The 20,995-nt window shown below is 47.8% G+C and overlaps 1 protein-coding gene across 1 annotated transcript; it reads right to left on the reverse strand.

Annotated features, from left to right (window-relative positions):
* Positions 1-211: 211 nt before the first annotated feature.
* LOC128706696 (protein kibra) lies at positions 212-19,373 on the reverse strand. The gene is made up of 8 exons (XM_053801639.1): positions 19,249-19,373; positions 4,639-4,940; positions 4,399-4,558; positions 1,859-4,071; positions 1,507-1,783; positions 1,027-1,187; positions 629-953; positions 212-542 (listed from the first exon to the last, which is right to left on the reverse strand). Exons 1-8 carry the CDS (start codon positions 19,371-19,373, stop codon positions 212-214), a joined length of 3,894 nt encoding a protein of 1,297 aa, XP_053657614.1.
* Between the last annotated feature and the right edge of the window lie 1,622 nt (positions 19,374-20,995).

A 20,995-nucleotide genomic window follows, 5' to 3' on the forward strand; every position in this document is an offset into this window, starting at 1 on the left:
TTACCGCCTATCGCCGTTTTGTGTCCGCGGACACGCGTAATAATCCTTTATATCCTATATCTGTAAAAAAAAAAATTATCCGATTTCCTAAAACAATGTGCCCTACCGAAATGCGTGCCTTATAGCTTTTCCTCTTTATACGTTAAAAAATGAAGGCACTTTTGACAACGCGACACACGCTACGCCGTGTGCGGTTGTGTGTTTGGATGTCTCACACCTCCACACCGTACGTGCGGTCTACGTCGCTGTAGGAGAAGGCATTTGGATCCGTTTCCGGATCCGTACCGGTGCCGATATCTGTCGTTGCCGGTGACGATGGGATCGTAGCCGTCGGCATCAACTCCGTATTGGTTGGCGTTGTGCTACCACCACACTCTTCCCTATCCCGCTCTAAACCACTGCTCGCGGATAAATCCATGGTTGGATCTAGCTGGTGTGCGAAAGACGTCGCACCCGGTTGCGCGGTAGCCGTGCCAGGGAATATTTCCGACGGTAGCTCCGGTACGGATACACCGCGACGCGTAAAGAACGCCATCTTTTCCCTGTAGCGAATCAAAAAGAAAAACAACAACATATTAGTATGTGCATCAGTTGGCGCTCGGCAGGGACACCACACGCTGGCACTCACTTGAACGAGATCGAATCGAGCTTGCCCTTGCCGACTTTCGTTTTGCGCAGCTTGTATATCTCCTTGGACGTCTTCATCAGCAGCTTCGCGAGCTGACGCTCCTCCGGCGTGACGGCATTTACCGTCTTTACCAGCCGAAGGAAGTCCTCGTTCTCGAGGGCCCAGGCCGCCACCTTTACGTCGTTATTGTCCCGCGCCTGTTCGAGCCGATGCTTCAACTCTCGCAACCGCCCGATCTCGTCCGTCAGCGTTTCCAGCTTCGTTTGCTGCGCTTTCAGATCGAGCTCGAGATCAAGGCTGGTGCGTGGCACTGCCGGATGCATCTCTGCAAAAGAGAAAAGCAGCGGGCAATTTATAGCAAAAATTAAATATACTCCACGGTGGGGGCAGTTACTCACTGTGATAAATCTTAGATACACGGTTGTGGTAGCGCAGGGACCGTCGTTCGACCGAACCACGCTTGAACGGGTGGGGTGTCACTTGATTGTTGAAGTGCATGGCCGAATCGGAATCGCTCCGGTTTAACCGGCAGATGTATCGGGCTTTGCTAGCTACGGCACTGTGCGGGCGGGACGACAAAAAAGTGATAACGATAGTGAGGTTAGGTTGTTACAAACTTAAGTTTAGCGTTATATGGTTTAGGTTAGATCGCTATTTTGAAAGTTTATGAAATTTTGAAGACTTTCACAACAATGCTCCGAATTGTAACAAATAACTAACAATCGACGAATATTCAGAAATTCCGCAATACATTAATTCAATAACAAAAACAAATTAAATCATTCATCTTCTATAAGACTCTTAGGAGCTCTTTGAGATTTTAAGAGATTATTTGATTTTTTTGAAGGGGTTAACGATTCCCGGATGCCTCATTTTACCTTGGTGAGAAAGTTTGCGATCGTTTCACCAACCGATCATCCACGACCGAACCCTCCTCGATGGTGGAGGAGCGCGTTGGACCGTTCGGGTCGGGGAACCGCCTGCGGCTCCGTTCCGGCAAAAAGGCACATTCGGTGTTGGTTTCTTTGTCCACCCGCTGCACGGGCGGTGCTTGTGGTACGCCATCATCTCCGTCATCTCCACTGCCACCATCACCGCTACATTGTCCCTCCTTTACGCTGTTCATGTACTCCTGTATCATCAGCTCGGTAGCCTCTGCAAAGGGTGAAAACAAAGAAAACAATTAGAGTTAGAGCTTGGTCTTTAAAAAACACAGCTTCGTTTACTAACCCGCGGACGCACAGCCCTCCTCCTCCTCCTGCAGCTTCTGATGCTCCTCCCCTTCGTCCTCTTCCTCCACGGAATGGACTATCCGTTGCAGATGTTTGTTGCGCCGACGGCACCCCAACCCCATCGTCGGTAAACCAGCTTGCCGTTCCTCGTCGCCTTCATCCTTATACACCTCCTCCTCGTCCTCCTCCTCTTCATCGTCGTCATCATCCTCTTCCTCCTCCTCCTCCTCCTCGTCGTCTTCATCATCATCGTCGTTCGAAAGTTCGTCGTACACCATCTCCAGCACGGCCTGCAGCTCATCCTGTCCCTGGTTCCGCGTCAGTGTGGATGTTTGGGACGAGATGATGGTCGACTCGTCGGACGATTCTTCCCGTGCACCACCAGCACAACCCTCCAGCAGCTCCGACTCGTTCATCGACTTCCGGCTAACGATGTTGTACCAGCGGCTGGTAGTCGCATCGGCCGGATTAAACTCCGCCAGGCTGATCTGTGTGCTACCGATCCAGTCCTCCCGCTGCCCGACCAGCACCATCACCTTCACGTGCAGCGATTTAGCGTACACCTTGTCGAGGGGCAGCGGTACCACCAGCATCGTTTTGAACAGTGGCCGCACCCAATCCGTTACCGTGCCGGTACGCACGAACCCGGGCCCACTGCCACCCGAACCGGACGGTAGCAGCATGGCGCGGATGAATATTTGACAGCCGGCCGGTGGACCAAGCGCACCCAAATTGCTACCACGCTCGATTGTAATGCAGAGAGCGGTATCGGCGGTGGCGTAACGCAGCCCAATCTGCACCTGGGCGCATTCCTTCGTTTGCAGGGCGGGTGGTGCACGGGACGCTTCGAACACGCCCGAATCACCCGCCACTGATTCGTCGCTCACCGTCGTCGAAACGGACCGCGTGTTGGAAGTGGATGACGAGCGGCTGAGCAGGGCGGCCGGTTCTAGATAGGGTGGCTTTTCGTAGATCGGTGATAGCGGTCCACCGGCGATGCCCAGCTGACGGATTTTTAGCTCCTGCAGTTGCTCCTCTAGCCGCTGCCGGTCGAGATTATAATCGGATGTGGAGGAAACGGCGTTGGATGCCACTGTGCTCGTGGAGGCCGTCGCAACGGCGTAGCTCGGTACAGCGCCCGATGCGGACGGCTGCCCGTAGCTAGGCACAACGGTGGAAACCCCAGGACCGACCAGCTTGGCAGTGGTAATGGCAGCGTGAACAGCTGATGACGATGTGGTTGGATTACCGGACGATAGTGCTGCCGCAGCCGCGACCGCTGCAGCTGCCACCCAGTCAAGCTTCATCGGTGACGCAGGTGGCGTTTCGGTGGAGAGACTGCTGCGCGGCGATAGCGACGAAACTTCCGAGCTCGGATGGAACAACCGTTGAACGCGCCGGTTCATATCGACCATATCGATTTGCGGCTCGGCCGACAACGGATCGCCGTAGATGTCGGTGAAGCTGAGCCCGCTCAGCGAACCCTTGCTGGATGCGGTCGACAGCGATCCCAGGCTGGAGCTGCTGCTAATCGACAGCGTGCTCGCCGACAGCGACTTCAGCTGATGCTCCAGATGCGTAAACTCCTTGAGCGCTTCCAGCAGCTGCTGCAGCAGCGCCTGCTTTTCCTCGTGCAACTTCAACCGGTTCGCAATGCACTGGTTCGATTCCTCGTACGCCATGTTCAGGTCCGCCTCGAGCTGACGGCAAACGCTCTGAATCCTGCGCATCTCCGTCGGCGAACGGGATTTCGGCGTAATGCTACGGTACTCCAGCAACAGTTGCTTCTTCTCCTGGAACAGCAGCAACCGGTCCTGGTCGGATTCCAGCTCACCGGGCCGTATCTTTTCCTCCAGCGCTGCCAGCTGCTCCTGGATTTCCTTCACGCGCCGGCGCCACTCGTCGTACCGCTGCCGCATCTTTGCCATCTCACGTGCACCCATCGGGAAGTGTTCGGAGGATAGGTCGGTCTGGGACGCGGCACAGATGCGATCCTGGGCCAGGTTGAAGGTGGATGCGTCCGGGCTTTCCTGGCGCAGCTGCAACCGCGTCAGATCGTCCTTCACCTGGGCTAAGCTCTTCATCAGTTCCTTCTTCTCCCGCTCGCCGGTAATGAGCGACTTCTGTATCTTTTTCACCTCCTCCATAATGGCTTGCGCTTCACTAATATTGTAGCAACCGTTCACGTGTGCATTGAGCTTTTGTTCCACGCTAAAAGAAAACACAACACGAACAGGGTTAGCAACTATACGCTGTAATGGTGATGTTTTAACCAACTCTTGTTTGTTTGCCAAACTTAAACTTAAACTAGTGTTGGAAGAATCTGTCTCAGATTCATCAATCTTAATGAATCTTTTAACTGAATCAATGAATCAGAATTTCTATTACAAAGATTCATGAATCTTTGAGGATTCCTGCATCTTTTGAGAATCGACTACTGATTCGAATGACTCGTCACTAAAGATTCATATGAATGACTCTTCTCAACAGATTCAGTTAGCGACCTCGTCCTCTTGTATTCTAGTCCGTGTCCCTTACCTGGCCAACGTGTCCACACCCTTCTGCGTGCTGTGCATCTCCTTCTGTATGCGAGACAGTTCCTTCTTGAGCCGGAACACACGCTCCTTCGCGATGGCCAGATCCGCCCGCAGCAGCTCCGGATCAAACTTGGTGCTGCAGGAACTCGTCGATGAGCACACTGCGGAACGTGGTGGAATAAACGGGTTCGATCAGGTCAGGAAACCCCACTTTGGTTGAGTGCATCACAACAATACTCACGACTAGTGCGGCTTGCGGCGAGCGCATTCAGATGGTTGTACTCCTCCTGCGCGAGATGGAGCCGTTGCGTCTTCACGCTCAGTATCTCCTTCTTGGCCTCCAGTGTGTCCTGTGCGGAGCAGAGATACTCCCGCAGCATCTCGTCCTGCTTGCTCTTCCATTGCAGCCGTGGATCCTCGAGCTGGGTCGTCTGCGTGTTGTGGTTGATGTAGTAGGTACCGATCTGTGGATCGTAGCTTTCCTCCCACCCGAATGGCAGCTCGTTCCCGATGCAGTCGGCGAACGTTTCCGGTTTCGTATGCCTGCGGATGGACAGCAACAAAACACCAAAAAAAGGGGGTCGTTTTAGTAACAAAAACTTGGCAAAGTATAAGATAGTGATGCATAATGCACAGCTGGACACTGCTGCTTGGGAAGTCATCTAGACCACGACGTATTTTCCTTTACGTTGAACGTTCCTCCCACCACCTTACCGGCACTATTACGCGCCATTATGGTGGCGTACATCAGCTGGCACTGCGCCGAACCGGCCGATGATGATGCTGGGAAATTTTCGTGATTCAACCGCGGGCCAGAGGAAAATCGTCAATAAAAGCGCGCGGGCAAAAGGCAGTGTTATTTTTATCCAAACATTCACTGTTAAGGTCGGTGTTTTATTCTACCCGGTGGTGTGACCCGCTGGTGGAAGGTGTTTTTTTCCTGCCGTTGGAAACGTTACTTTTGTGGTTAGTCACAGCAAATCCCAGAGTGGAGGTCCCGAGGAAAGGAAGTGTTTTCCATCTGGCAGTAAGTATAATTTAATGGCACGCTAATATGCACGGGAAAGATATTTTCGGATGCTAGTTTTGAAGGTTCTTTAACATCTGGCCGACAGACTTCGATAGTGCCGACATTTCGGGAACTCGGTTAAGAGTAAACCAGTTTCAGCGTACAGTTCTTCAACCTTGTCCATTAGGCGGAAGATATATTCCTCCATTTGTTCCATCTGATTGGGTTACCGGGACGATGCAATTCCACGCACCCCAGCTCCACACACATTTAGCCAGCTTAATGATCATTTGGACATTAGCGCTCGGCTTCCTGGAACAGCTCTTCCGCGTGTCTCGCTCAATCAAACTCAATGTGTTTCCCTCCGGAACGCTAATAATGTCGCGTGCCCTTCGCAGCGCTCCAGATTGCTCGCCAACGTGACCACCGAAAGCGCAACATTGCCAATCAATACGTGAACAACCGTAACGACGCGGCAGTGAAAGCAGAACGGGTGACGGATGGGCAATGGGGATGAGAGTTGGATCTTCGGCTCGTCAATTACGGAGAGACCAACTCCAACTGCACACCCATTTAAACTTTGACACCACCCCCCTTCCCCCACCCCTACGGCCGCCAGCATACGGCTACCACACGCGCACACAACAGGTTGCCTTCCGACGGTTTCCCGTGCGGGTCCGGGTTTAAATATAGCGAAGCACCGCTCACGGCCCAATTGCATAACGCAACAAACGCAGAAAGCGGTCCGCCGTGCGGTGTTTGTGAGCCATGCCATATTTTTAGCAAATGACACATTGAACAACAACAACAAAACACTCACACACCAACGGTGGAGATTAATGGGTTCGAAATTTTATGCGTTGAACAGTAGCTTTTCTTTCGCACATCACTCAGAATCATAACGCACAGTGGGTAAAGAAGCAATGTCAACATTAGTTTAATGATTTAATGGGGTTTTTTTATTATTTGCTTTTGTCCCACACTGTACGGGCACCACTGTTGCGCATCGACACACACACTGGACAAACTCTTTTGGTGTGGTGAAGCAGCGAGGAACTCGCGACTGCACAGTGGGCAATAACCGGGTGAAAACTAGCAAAACTCAATATCTTATTTTAGCAAATCCAAATAATAAATTACCAATTTGAAACATTTTGGGTCTTCTACTTTTCTCGGTATGAGCGTCCAAATATGACTTGATTGAAAAAAGTATCGAGTTCAAACTTTTATATAAAAAAAATAATATTTTTAAGTTTGATACTTCTATGGAAAGGTATTTTTTGTTTTTTTGATGCTTGAGCGATATTTCGAAATATCCAATCATTATTACTCTGAATAACACTAATGACAGGAAAATGCAGCTCATGAGCAAACATTTTCGTTTTGCATATGATGCTATGTTTTAACTTTACAAAACTGAGAACTTTCAATTAATGTACAATATATTCCTATATTTCCACTAACTTTAGTAGCAGAAATCATCTGCTCGAATTTGCATCTTTTTTAAGTATTGAAGTTTTGTAAAATGTTGTCTTTTTTTTAATACGCCACTAGGCGACTCCATTCGTTTTATAGCTTTGAATTATGGCTAAAAAAAAATACAAACAGACGTATAATATCACTTCACACTAATAATACGAATATCACTTCAATCTATTCCTCCAAAATTTTTAAGTAAAATACAAAAAAACGACACTTCATATAGTGTAAAAATGACAGTATAGAATAGTTGAGGTTCGTGTTGTAGGTCAAAACGGTCAATACCCATTAACATATGTTTCAGCAGTGCCCTCTTGCAGAAGAAATCAAAATGATGTTAAAAAATATTTTTTATGATATAAAATATTCCACCTCGAGCAATAGTTTTTGCCCGACATTTGTTCGACCACTGCCCACTGTGCACTGGTGTAACTTGCTCGTTATCGGAAGGTAATTGAGATGAACGATAGCGTAAGCAGCAAAAAAAAGGTCACGCAAAAATTGCTTTCCGTACACTTCTCGCCTCCTTGCACAACACACAAACAAACAAACAGTTGAATTCGAGCGAGCCATGCAAACTCGGGCGCGCTTGATTTGTTGTTTTGTGTTTGCTTTCTTTGGATCGGACCGGCGGTAATTGGACGCGAAGGTCACAGACTGGCTAACCAGTTCGAATGCGTTTGCTGGACACGGTGATTTCGCTGTTCTGGTGCACCTGATCCGGTTAGGATACGCATGAGTATTTACAAGTGTTTGGTGAGTTTGATGCAGATTCTTGAATCTGGATGAAGAATTCATAATTCAAGATTTAGGATCTTCGCCACTGACGTTTTCCGTCATATTTCCATTCAGAATTCTGAATATCCTTTTCACAATTCTGTCCAATCTGGGAATTCCTGAAAAGCATGAAGTCTTCCTTCTGGAAGACGACCGCTTCTTAACCTAGTAATTGTAACGGCTCCTCCACATACGGGGTCAAAAATCCTTCTGAGCATCTTCCTCTCGAACGCAGCTACGAGGGTTTCGTCAGTTTGGAGATAGAGTCCATGTCTCAGAGACGTATAAGGGTACTGGAGCTACATAACTTCGACATAGCAGAGAAGTATCTTCGGACTGTAGAACGACCTGTTGGCACAGGATAAGTGATATTATGGACGACTTTGAAGGTAGTCCTCTCTGTTGTACGTCAGCCCTGCGTAACTTAGGGTCCCTTTAGAATTATATCAGGGTCACTGGTGGTGACATCAACAAATTTGGGTTTTGCCTCGTTAATCTCCAAGCAATGATAACTACGTGATTCCTGAACTTGGGTGATCCCGCAAGCGCTAGGTTGAAGAGTAGACAAGCTAATCCATCATCTGCTAGCTTTCCATGGCTCATACGTAGTAGTCTTGTAAGTTTGGTCAGAATTCCAAAAAAGCTCATTGCGTTGTAAAGTTTTACCCAGGCTACGCCATCGTATGCGGCCTTGAAGTTAATGAAGAGATGGAAAGAGTGGAGTTACTGCTCCGCCATCGTCTACAAGATCTGCCGCATGGTGAAGATCTGATCGGTGGTTGATTTCCGCTTTTCGGAATCCCTGCTGATAGCACCATCTTTTCGACGAGTAGGACAAGACGATCTTGTAACATAAGGCAGAATATCTGGTAGGTGGTCTTGGGTGGTATTGGAGATTCCTGAAACTTCCAAACCACTAGATTCAAAGTTTGAAGATACATTGAGATACTTGAATGACTTGAAGCACTACTTGAGATGTATCACATATCTTTAGGTCTTTAGGAAGAAATATCAGATACAGTAATAGGAGCTTGAATTCTAGTTAGTGAGCCTCGCAAAGATACACGACTCTGTCGCTTGACTCTTGAGATATATCACATAGCTTTAGGTCTTTAGGAAGAAACATCAGACACAGTAATAGGAGCTTGAATTCTAGTTAGTGAGCACCTCCCAAAGGTACACGACTCTGTTGCCACAAAAGAGAGAGAGAGATAGAGAGCCTCCCCCGTAGAATAGCTCCGACTGACGTTTGTTCTCGTTTTGCCATACCAGTTCTAGTCAATTTAACTCAATTGATGTCTGATTAATACGTGTTGCGCTGCAATCGAACGGTTTTGCACTTGGCATGACATTCCATTCGCTGCAACGGTTATGAGCCGGCTGCGAAGGTACGCCGTGAACAATTCCTGGCGCATTGGCGGGTTTGTAATTATCCTGCAAGACGTTGGACAATTAAACAAAACACCCGCGCTGTTCACGCTGCGTCCGGGAATGTCAAGCCGCCGAGTGCTGCCAACCCTGGCCGCAGTGTTGACGTTGCGGTGTTTGATCACCTGGGCGCTGCTGCTGTGCAAGCCGTCGCCCAATGTACTCCCTTTTTACGCACTGCCTGACTGCAGTGCCGCGATTTACGGCACAATAGTAAAAAGCCGAAGGACGAACCTTTACGACTTGCCGACATTTGCCAGTGTGTGTCGTTTCGTCCTCGATTGGCAGTCATCTTTCGCAGTTATTTTATTGCTTGCTTGCAACAACAACAAACCAACCAACCCTCTCGCCGGCAGAGCGAAAGAGACCCAACACGCCCTCCGGTAAGCGGATGCTGCAGGAAGAGCTCGAAAAAGGTCGAGGAACACTTGCTTTAATTAACGCGTTAGCAAGCAAATAACGGAAAGTTGTTTCCTCCTTCACCTCCCCCACCCAACCCCCTCCCCCCCCCCCCCCCCCCTCTCTCTTCTTGCTTCCGTTCTTTCGATGGTGGTGTTCGTGGATTTCTGTGCTGTTGTTTGGTGTGGTTTTTATTACGCCCGGTCCGGGTCCGATATTTAGCATCGGCTGGAGGACCCCGGCGGACGCATTCGGAACACCGGTGTCCGCTGCTGTGCATGCATATTGGTGCAGTTAAATGCAAATCGTAAAATTATGCCTGTTTTACGACCCGGCGTTAACTACCAAACAGGAGTGTTAATTGCTGCCTCTTTTCACTGCTGCCGTGAGTCCATCGCGGTCAGTTTACACAGCCGTTTCCAAGAAAAATGGCCAACAAACATCTCTCGGTGCGGTTCCGAAAATAACAGCACTGTCTGGCGTCCGTAGGTTTTCCAACAACCCGGACCACCGCACACGACCTGCAGTACGGGTCGGTTGCCTTAGGTGCACTCGACCCTTTTCCTCTCTAGGCTTAGAAAGCTATCATCATTTCGTTTGCGATCCGCTGCTAGTGGTTTCCACGCTAGCTGCAACCCATACGGCACACAATAAACTTAGTGACCATCGGGATTATTTTTAAACTACCATAAATGTATGACAAAAAAATGAAAAACAGATGTTAATGGTTAATGCCGTTTACTGGGCCTACAGTGAATAAATCTTCAGGCCACTGTATCACACCAACAGCAAACGTGCTGGGCGGCGCACATCCTAGCGACCGCACTGTTAAAACTACACGAAAAGTCAAAACTTGTCCCGATTGTCTGACTGGTTTCCTGTCATCGTACGTAGGATTTTCTTAAAATGTTGAAAAACAAAGAACTGACAACGTTTAGATCATGAAATCAGGTTGCAAGCATGCATATAACAGCTTGCAGCTAAGATATAATGTTTTAAGATAAGACGGCTACGTATCGATTATGGAAGTAAGTCGATTCAGTGCCTCGAGAAATCTCGAGATTGTTGAGTTATGATGTCCGCCATTTTTGATAAACGCAAACGATTTCGAGATGTTGAGGTTATCGGTACTAAAACTTTGTCTCAAACCACGTTAGTCACTTATTTACCTCAAAGCTACTCAAAAACCTAAGTCTCTGTTGCCTTTCTGAGGTTTTCCTCACATTAAGTCGCTCAAACTGTCACTTTTATCGGCCATGCTGGATCGCTTTTTAATGGTGACAGCACACATGTGTGTGACGGATAAAATGTGTTTCATGTACAGACAGTCCCCGAGATACGCTATTATAGCGAACCGCTATAATTTCCGCGTAAGTCGAATTTGACAGTAACGTCGTTTATACTTCAAAGTTACAAAGTTGACTTCCTTCTCTGTACTTAACTTAATAGCATTATTGTAAAAATACATTAAAATGAATGAAAAACTAATATTGTGTACGGTAGGGGCACGTATTTTCGATCGATTTGTCACATTTCTACTTAGATTTTGTGCTATAATCTATTTCAGCTGTCAAAATTTTCAAAAACCGCGTATTGTCGAACCTGCGTATAAGATATAAGTACCGATAGGAACATCCCAATGACCCGGTCTGTCAAATAAAGTCTCAAAAATATTGAGGCTTCTGTAGATGAGCACTCAATTCACTCAATAGTGCCTTAGGTTTTGAGGTTTGGGGGAATCCGCATCGCTCTTAGTCTAATGTCAGAGGCCAATACGTGCTCTAAGCCAGTGTTTTTGTATGCATTTTTCAGGCTTATCCGCCTAGTTAAGCTAAGGGAAAAAAGGATTAGATTGTTTTCCTAATGAAAGCTTCGGTCAGCTGCCCGACAAATGTCAAACCATTTTTATAGCAGGTATGTCCCAGGTTGGGCCATGTTTTCCGTGTGCTAAAAATGTATGATCTGCCCCAGAATCGGCTGGATCACGTGACGTGAACGATACCGGACAACCGGGCGGAACCCATACACAAGAACGCCCCTCCCCCCGTTGGGCATGAATTCTTTCAAAAGCTGTTAATGTGGTTGGTTACACAATATCTTCACCTCAGGTGAAAGCAAAGCACCGGCAGGCTTGACGGCAACCCAAAACGCGTCACGTCCATGGATGAAAACCACATCCCACCAGCAAAACAACGCAACAACAGCAACAATAAAACCCAAGCAGGGTTTCATCGAACGGACGATGAACCCTGCCGTTGCGGGATGGGCGGACAAAGCGGAAATCGGTTCGTATGGGTTTGGGGTTGGGGTGTAAAAAAGCGGAGGTGAGAGATTCTCTATTCACATTCCCATTCTATCATCTCCGCACACCTTTCTAAAAACCCCTACGCCCTACCCCACACCCCGCAACCCGTTTGCCGGCGCGGGTCCACCCGGAAGGAAGCGTGGTAGGGTGGAAAGGGACGGAGAAAAAGAAATGATCAGGCGCGAGGTGTAGGTGGAGGGGGTGGGGGGGGGGGGGGAAGGGGAGCTGTGACGAGTGTCATGTGGTGGGAAAAAGGGAAATGGACACAAATCGACGCTCCACCAACTCCCGGACCAGAACTATTCCAAACAAACGGGTCAATAACTGGGAAAGAATGCACCTAACAACCAACCCCTCCCGTGCCCTCCCTCTGTGGTCGACCTTCTGCTTCCTCTGCACACCCCCCAACACCCAGCCTTCCCTCCTCTCTGCCTTGCTTGCCTAAGGTTCGTGTAACCGTGGTGCCGGCTGTCATTGCGCTGCAAGGGTGTCACTAGACGAGGAGGAGGAGCAGGAGGAGGAGAAGGTTCTGCTGGAGAGGCAGGGTAGTTGCAATGCCCCACATGCAGTGTTCTATCTTGCTTTATCCTCCGCACTGTGGCTACCAGCCCGCTAGAACGGATCAAGCGTTTGCAGCGGAACAGTAGAAACCTGTCAGGTGAAAATGCACCAACACTTGGAACGTCGCAACGCTCGCACCAACTAATTGCTGCCCGAGCACGCACTTGGTCCGTTCGCTAGCGCAAAGCACCACACACGCACACACGCGCACCGCCACCTTGTTGTACAACCGCCAGAAAACCAGATGCATTCAGTGCAGTTACCCTAAATCCTTCCCTTGCTACACCTCCCCCCCCCCCCCTCCTTTCCACCCACCGCTTCACCATCCCCTTTGCAAACAACCAGTTTTCTCACGCGCACGTCCGCACATAGCATAACGCTGGAAACATAAAACTAAAAGTAAATAAACAGCGCATCTAGAAGTGCAACGAAAACAAATGATGGGACCTAGCAAAAAGGGGGGGGAGGTGGGGGGGTGGTGGGAGAACGAAAGACGAAAGAAAGGTTTCTTCGCTCTTCCCCCTTCCAACCCCTTCTTACACTACCCCCCCCAAACCCCATTACGATTGAAGAACAAAAGACAAAACAACATGGCCGTGAGGTAGGAGCGAAACGCGCCGAGCATAGTGGAAACAGCCCGTGAATGAAAGAGAGTTTGCGAGGAAGAAAGGGGAATAAGAAGCGAGAAGCGGGAAGCAGGGGGTAGCAAGAAAAGGCAAGCCAAAGGAAAGAACCTGATTAAGAGGAAATTAAATTACACCATCCGAGCAGGAAGATGAAGAACAACAAAGAAGAAAGAGAAAAAGGAAAAGAGGAAGAGGAAAAAGAAGAAGAAGAGGAGGAGGAAAAAGAAGAAGAAGGCACAAAAATAGAAAGATAAAACAGAACAAAACGGAACACTGTACTGGAGGATCGTAAGAAAAAACAAACAAACAAACATACAAACAAACACACGCAAGAATGAAGAAAATGGACAGGGAAGCGTAGAAACTAATAAAATAGAAAACTTTAACCTCCCTTTTCATCGTGTTGGCTTGCTGTATATAGCGGTGTTTATATCGTGTTTGCGTTTTTCTCGGCCTTGGTACAATCGGGAGTCCTTCACAACACTTATGCTCCCACCCCCCCTTATAGCTCATACTCCAACAAACCTTCTGTACTTCTTCTGTTCCGTTCATTCCCATCACTCTACGACCGGAGTCAGAATAAAACCTACAATGAATTAAAGTTCTTAGTTGGATGCTTTCTTTCTCTCTCTCTCTCTCTCTTTCTCTCTCTCTCTCTCTTTATTTCTCTCTATCTGACTCGCATTCTCCGTGTCTACAAGAAGATCCGTCGCACTTCCTCGCGTCGACATTTTGGTTCACTGCGATACAGGGTTCGCTAATACGCTTAGATTAGAGATTTTCGACTCTTTGAAGAATGACTCTTAATGTTCCATTGAATCGATACTATCCGAGAATCTATTCTAACAGCTATAAACTCGAGAGAAAAGACAGTGATGGATCCACAGACTTTTGATCTAACTATTATTCTTTCAATTAAAGTCTGAGCTGCTACTGAGTCTGATAAAGACAGAGCTACTGTCGTTTGCTTTTTACTAGTGAAGAATAGATAAGAACCGAGCGTTGGCTCACACCAGTGTGAAATGAAAATTATGTTCGACTCACTGAAGAGTCGCAATTGAAAAATACCAAGAATCGACTCGTTCGTTCTTCTAAAGGAATTACCCAGAATCACCAGAACTAAATCTGAATGTGAATCTGAATCGCAGAACCAGACTCTATTAAAAAAAATCATGAATCATCCAAGATTAAAGACCTCCGAGGAGCGTGTCCCCGGTGAAGATTCATATCAATGACTCTTCTCAAAAGATTTGTTAGGCACAACACTGCAGACAGTTACAGTTACCGGCACTAGGTTGTAGGTTAAAGAGTGAGGATAGAATTTGAACTGTTGGAAGAAATTAAAAGAATTAGCAGGTTTTAGGTGCTTATGTTTTCTCGGCGGGAAAGACCTACTTGACGAATATTATACCAAGAGCCGCTGTAAAACAAAATAAATCTCTAAAATAAGAACCAAATTGGCGGGTTAAGATATTTAGCTTGTGTTTCATGCCTGTTTTTGCCTGCCAGAGCTCGACTCTATCATGCCTGTTGCTGAAACCCTATAACGAGTCTTTCCTGAAGGTTCGGTTCTTTCGTTTTAACGACCGACCTTTAACGCTGTACACATTCACGAGATGCAGCTGGGCGTGCTTGCTTTTTTTTTTTATTAGTTTTGGCGTAAAATGCATCTTTGCGCTGCAACGCACACTGTATTTAAGATGGGGATGGGCAAAGAGTACGCAGCAAGAACCGCTGATGCCAATGAACTTTGGTGCTGCCGCTTGCAGTCTCCTGCCCCATCTCCCTTCCCCATTGTCCCCATTCTTTCCGATACTGATCACCACGGTCAATGCCACATCCACTTACTTTCCCTTCCGGCGCTTCCTCAACGGAGGCCAATGTGACCCCACCACTCCAACCGCCCCACCCGATCCTCCACCGTCCTGAAACCCTTTTTTCTTCGGTTAGCGTTTTTTTTTCCTCCTCGCTCATCCCATCAAAGCTAAAAGATGGTCACCTTCGGTGTACTTCGCTTAACAGTGCAGAAAGGGAACAGATGGATGGATTCTACCGCTCGCACCAACCACCACGCTACCCCTCCCTCCGCTCCCATTGCAACAACGGATCCTACCGGTTATTGCAGTGCTTTTTATGCATTTTTTCCGCTTACCACCGTCTCGCGAAAAAAAAAAACGGAAATCGGGACGAGATTCATTCATTATCGCCAACCCGCCCTTCGTTTCGTTTGGCACACTTCTTTGCACTGTTCCTAACGTTCTTAGCGAACCCTGGAACGGTGTTTCTCTCTCCCTTCATCTTTGCTTGTTCGTCGACTGTTCTACTGGACCTTCAACCATAGGGGAATAGGCAGGAAGAGTACAACAAAATGAAGCAGTAAGATGACGAAGGCTGTGCGACAGGTGCGAATAAGCCTCTCTCTCTCTCTAACCATGCCTTCTCCCTCTCTCCTCACTTATCCCAAATATGCACATGTTTCGGGTAGGTCAGGGTTTTTTTACACGTGTGCAGGGTACAAGGATTGCACAGGGTTGCACCCGAGGATCAGAGTCTCCTGTTTCCTTTCTACAGCCCAACACTTCCTTCTACACCCGGTTCACAGTTTGTCCAAAATAAAGCCTCTCTTCCCGTCTATTGTGTGCGGCTTCACATTTCCAGCAACCAGAGCGAGATGAAAAATTCTCTTCTCCCTTTTTGGGCCCCTTTTTTTGCTCCTGCTTCCTACTATCCACTGGTTGGAAATGGCACACAGCCGGGTTTGATAACGGCTAGGCTTACTCACCGAAACAAACGCAATACCTGTAACTCCTTATCAACCACATCGTTCGTCTCTCTTGCTCTCGCAATATCCCATACACCATACATACCACATACCTTCCTGCCTTTTTTTTTCTACGTGCGAATAGCTAACAAATTATATAAATGTAACCTAAAACGATTCGCTCGTGTTATGCCACCATGCAGCACGCGTTTTTTTATTGATATTTTTGATATTTTACGCGTTTTAAATGATTATTGATGAGCCCTGGATGCATGATTGTTCAGTCCACTGCCACACACTACGTTGTTCCGCCTTTTCCCACTTTTCCTTCGCGTGATGATGCGGTACGGAGCAACTCGAAGATGGTTTACTGACCTCGTGCGTCGGTGCCCGGTGTCGGCCGCCATTGGAATGCAGCGTCCTGCTGCGGGCGCCATTTTGGGTACAGATTTAAATGCTATCTGCCAGTGGTGCTAATGCCTCTGAATGGTTGGTGTGGAAGGTTTAACCATCTCCAAACATTGATGTAGCGCGAAAAGATAGATAACTCTACAAGAATTTGTGAATAACAAGGGATTCTTGAGGTTTTCTAAACGTTCAGCAAGGTCATACAAATACTCAATTCCTAGTTTTATAAGCTAAATGAATGACTCTCTACTCTGTCTAGTCGTACATCTCCAAAGACTCGTGACATCCGAACCATTCATGGAGTTCGCAATAGCTGTTTGAGCTCAAATGAGCTTTGAGCTGGAATATTCCAGGATTTTCAAAAGTAATGAATTTCTAATGTTTCCCAAAGATTCCTCAAAGAACCCTCAGGAACCTTGATGCATAACGACAGCATCATAATCAAATATGAACGTCACAACATTTAGAACACCTGAAGATTTCTATTCGTGCTCTGTATCAGCATCTACCATCGCCGGGGTGGAGGTACTCTGCGAATCCAGAACACCAACGTCACACCGTGCTAGAATTTTGCGACAAACATGTGATTCTTCCAGACATTCCGCCGAAGAACTTGTGCTCGTTCGGACGGTTTTCCTTTGTACATTGACGCCAACAAAACAGTGGGGTGTTGAGTACACGCCGCGATGACGCTTGCAGGAAGAAGCAAATGTAACAGCAGGTATGAGTAACGGGGAGCGGAGATATTTGTTATTTATATAAACTGATAATAGGATCGAGCACACACGAACGCAATCTTCGCAAACTTACTCACCAATTCCTGTGGGTGGTTGGCGCTGCTCGATGGAACGGAAGCGTACAAGTGGGTGGGACACGAAAAGTGGGCAAGCGGGCGGGGTGTGTAGGCTGATAAGAATGGAATGTGTTGATTGTTTACTCAGAGGTTTGCAGCCGCACACACACAGGGGGGTGCGGGAACAGGAAGGACCAGTGCTGCTAACTCTTTGCAAGTTCCTATCGCCTCCCACCCCGTGTATCGCACCGCCCCTTGCGCCTATCTTATTGCGCCCAGGAGGTACATACAAACGCAGAAACGTACGTAGCATGCGCCATCGTACACCACACCGCCACCATCTGTATCAACGGCTCTATCTGCTCTTCCTGTCGAAGGTCCACCGGTCTCCAGCCATCCACGATACTGCAGCATTGACCATCACCAGACCGCATGTACTAGACCGTTGCGTAGATGCCGAAGATGTGTCACTAACGTATCGGGTAGCAACGTTGAGACAGAGGCAATGAAACTAGCTCTGTCTCTCTCACACACACTCACACCAATTCCATCCTGGTTTCTCTACAATCTGCGCAAAACCTTATCAGAGTCGCACATTTTCGGATTTATTGCCGTATTTGCAATTCTTCCATTTGCGTTAGGATGTGGCAAAACGCGAAACAGGATTAGCGTGGAAAGGGATGGCAATCTGCGGCCCCATTCTGTAGAGGCGTTTGCTTTCATTTTGTGCTGACCTTTACAGCGAGCGCCGAATTCCAACATGGTGCTGCCTTTGATCACTAGATATATAAACACGAGCAAAATGGCGGCGGGGAAAGGAGCGGCGAACGATGAAGAACGACATACGGCTCCAGCCTAATGCAAATATGCAAATTAAGCATGCCGTGTGTTTACCTTAGCTTCGCTTCATTTGCCTCGCTTTTTTTTTCTTTTCTTCCACATTTTCTCCTCCGTTTATGACTGTGGCCTGAATTCTTTGCCGTGTTTATTCTACGACGATATCGTTTCCACTCCCATTGTTGTCCGCAAACACACACATTCCTGCCGTGACGCTCCAAGATCAAACTAATAAAAGCATACATTTTTTCTCCCATTCTGGTCGCTAACCGCACCACGATGGCGAACGATGTTTGCATAAATTCCAACACCGGATGGATAGGTGGACAGGGCTTTGAACGGTTGGGAAGGATATGTTTTTTTGACTACCGAAGCGAGCACGCGGAAGTGGCACAGTACGCCATTTTGTGGTAGAGACGCCGAACTCGAGCTGTTCTTCGTCTTCGTTAGCGGCGACAACAACCTCAGGTGGTGTAGGGCTGGCCATTGCTGGCTTTCTGACCGGTTCTGTCGTGTGAGGACCGGTGCCGCTACCAATAAACCACCGGGCCGCCCCGGACCAGTGCTCTTACTAAAGGTGAAATCGAACGAGACGATACTGTCTGCAAGCTGCGGATGTCCGGCTGACACAGATAATACTACATTACGGATGAATCTTTCAGAATCTTTGACCTTTACTTCTCAAGACCGATGTCTTCTGTTCCTGTCTGTAAGACAAACGACATCTGCTTCAATTTCACATGCAACCATTGGAAACTTCGTCGAGATATTCCAAGTAATCCACCACAATTCTGGTAGCTGTTATGGTAATGAAGGTCTCTGAGCCCTTCAAGCATTGAAGAACCTCTAGGAGCATCTCAAGCGACACTCTTCCTATGTGGATGTCCTCAATATTGAAGTACAAAAACGTAACTATACCCAGTCTTCGAGTAGGAAATGCAAGATCTCTGATCTTCTATACTGAAGATAGCTTGTGATATCCTGTGGAGATGAGAAGTCTTCAGTTCCTTTAAGCTGCAAGGCATCTGCCTCAATATCACGTACACCATCACCCCGGCTCTTAAAAACTTATCGAAAATCCTTGAGATATGCTGAGGGATGCATCATAATTCTGAACACCGTTCTGGTAATGAAGTACACTGAGCTTGTCAACCATACCAGGCGGTCTAGATGCATCTAGAGCAACACAACTACGAAATGGTATCTTCAAAAGTGAAATAAATATACCAAAATCCACACACACTTAATATCCATTAGAAAACCTTGAAGTCATGCTGAGGAATCTCTCACAAATCTGAAGACTACTGAGGTATTCAAGTATACTGTGCTTCTTAAGCACATAGAATTCTCTAAATGTGTCCCAAGTAGCACAATATGCTAGCTAGGTGGAGTCTTCCAGTTTGACATTAATATATACCTAAATAACTTCAGGAGCTTCAACGAATAGGTTTGGACAACAGTTACTTACTTGTCACGCGGATCGATCCACGTCGTCTTCTTGTTGATGTGATCGATAAAGTAAACCTTGCCATCGTAGTCGGTATTAATTTCCCAGCCGAGTGGTAGATCTGCGTTGCTGGAGCTTTTTGGCATAATTTAGCACTTTCGCTCGTGTGCGTGCACACGTGGGTGCGCGCGCACGTCCTGCGTCCGTTTGTTTTTTTTTTAATGGTTTTAAAAACACAGAGGCACCACTAGTTCAAGGTGAGGGTTGATTGATCGGATGACGCAGCGGGCGGCAGATGTCTACAGGGGTTGGGGAGACTGATGTTGTTCTTCTTAAGTCAGCTCCGAATATCTTGCTCCTTAATTTGGGAAGTATTAGAGCGCGAGGATTTTTGTTCCCACAGCGAGAGGGGTACCTGTTTTTCCCCCTCCTCAACTTCCCACACACACACAGGCACAGACACACACACTTATTGGTCACGTTCTTTTTCCTTCACACACACTGCCGCACCCTTGCCGTTATGCCCGCACTACATTCGAGATCGCCGAAAGGACGCCGACGCAGCTGCATTGGCACACTCACACTGACTCGCCTCCACTAGCTCACACCCGCACGCACTCACGCACTCACGCCGTATCACGGTGTTGGTCATCGGCTATGGGTGGATGGGGCACTGGATGCGGATAGTGGCCGCTGTTCGGGAACGGTCGCTAGCAGACAACCACACAGTCGACGGCGGCGACGTTGCTGCCATAATAGTGTAATAGTGCGGCAGGTGCTACTACCAACGGTGCGGATCTTTGCGGGTGCGTGTGTGCGTGCCTCGACGGCTTATCGGCCGTGGTTTCACTTTTACGCACTCTCGCGCAGTGACCGCGCGCCAACGATAGTGACGCTTAGGCGGGCATCCGTTGCGTGGGTGAAAGGGGGCTGCTTAACGCTTCGCCGGGTTGTTATGTTGATCGAACGGGGGGAATAGCAGAACTTGCAGGTTGATCGGTGGATAGTGATGCCTTTTGTCTTTCTTGCGCGAGTTAGGAGGCCTGCGGTTGATTGGATTGGAATGGCAACAGCAGAAGGACCGTACGGCAAATGGCAAATGTCCTCTGCACACCACACGACTTCGTCTCGCAATACGCACTAACACTAGGCACTTTTGTTTAAATTATACTCCACACACCGTACACGATACACTATTTCCCTTCGCACCTGCACCTTGCACTACGCCACACATACGCATCTTAAGGCAAACAATCACTACGCTGAGATGAAGCACAATCAATGCACTCGCACTACAGCGTTATCAGTTCAGTGGATCCTTTCCGTAAACGAACTACACGCGCACGCACGCACACCAATACATTAGCTGGTGCATACTACGACCACAAGCGTTTCGTTGCTGTTTGATTGCATGTTGCGCACGGACGGGTTGCTCAATCAATTGTGCTGACGAACTCGATCCGACCGCTCTAAACGCACACACGGTGGGCAGACAGTATTCGCTGTGGAGTAAAAAGGAAATGAAAGAAATAGTAAACACACGCTGGACACAAACGTATGAAAGCATTAATATTACCCAATATAAACACCTGTAGTTGACAGGTTAATTTCTTTTTTTTGTAATTCTCAACTATAATAATAACAAAAAAAACATTGTAACCTCGCGTGCTTCATGTGTGTATGTTATGTGCCTGTTTAATGCTGGCGTTTGGTCCGCTCGGTATCGTGGGGTATTATTTCGCCTTCGGTTACGCCGCAACACTTAATG

Source organism: Anopheles marshallii, chromosome X (assembly GCF_943734725.1).
Source record: "Anopheles marshallii chromosome X, idAnoMarsDA_429_01, whole genome shotgun sequence".
Classification (NCBI taxonomy): Eukaryota; Metazoa; Arthropoda; class Insecta; order Diptera; family Culicidae; genus Anopheles; species Anopheles marshallii.

Bases quoted from the DNA above. Each gene is read 5' to 3' on its own strand.
- LOC128706696 (XM_053801639.1), bottom strand. From the start codon at position 19,373: ATGCCAAAAAGCTCCAGCAACGCAGATCTACCACTCGGCTGGGAAATT. The intron at 4,559-4,638 runs GTGAGTATTGTT...CACGTTCCGCAG, and splicing joins CGCCGCAAGCCGCACTAGTC to TGTGCTCATCGACGAGTTCC. The intron at 1,784-1,858 runs GTTAGTAAACGA...CACCCTTTGCAG, and splicing joins GGAGGGCTGTGCGTCCGCGG to AGGCTACCGAGCTGATGATA.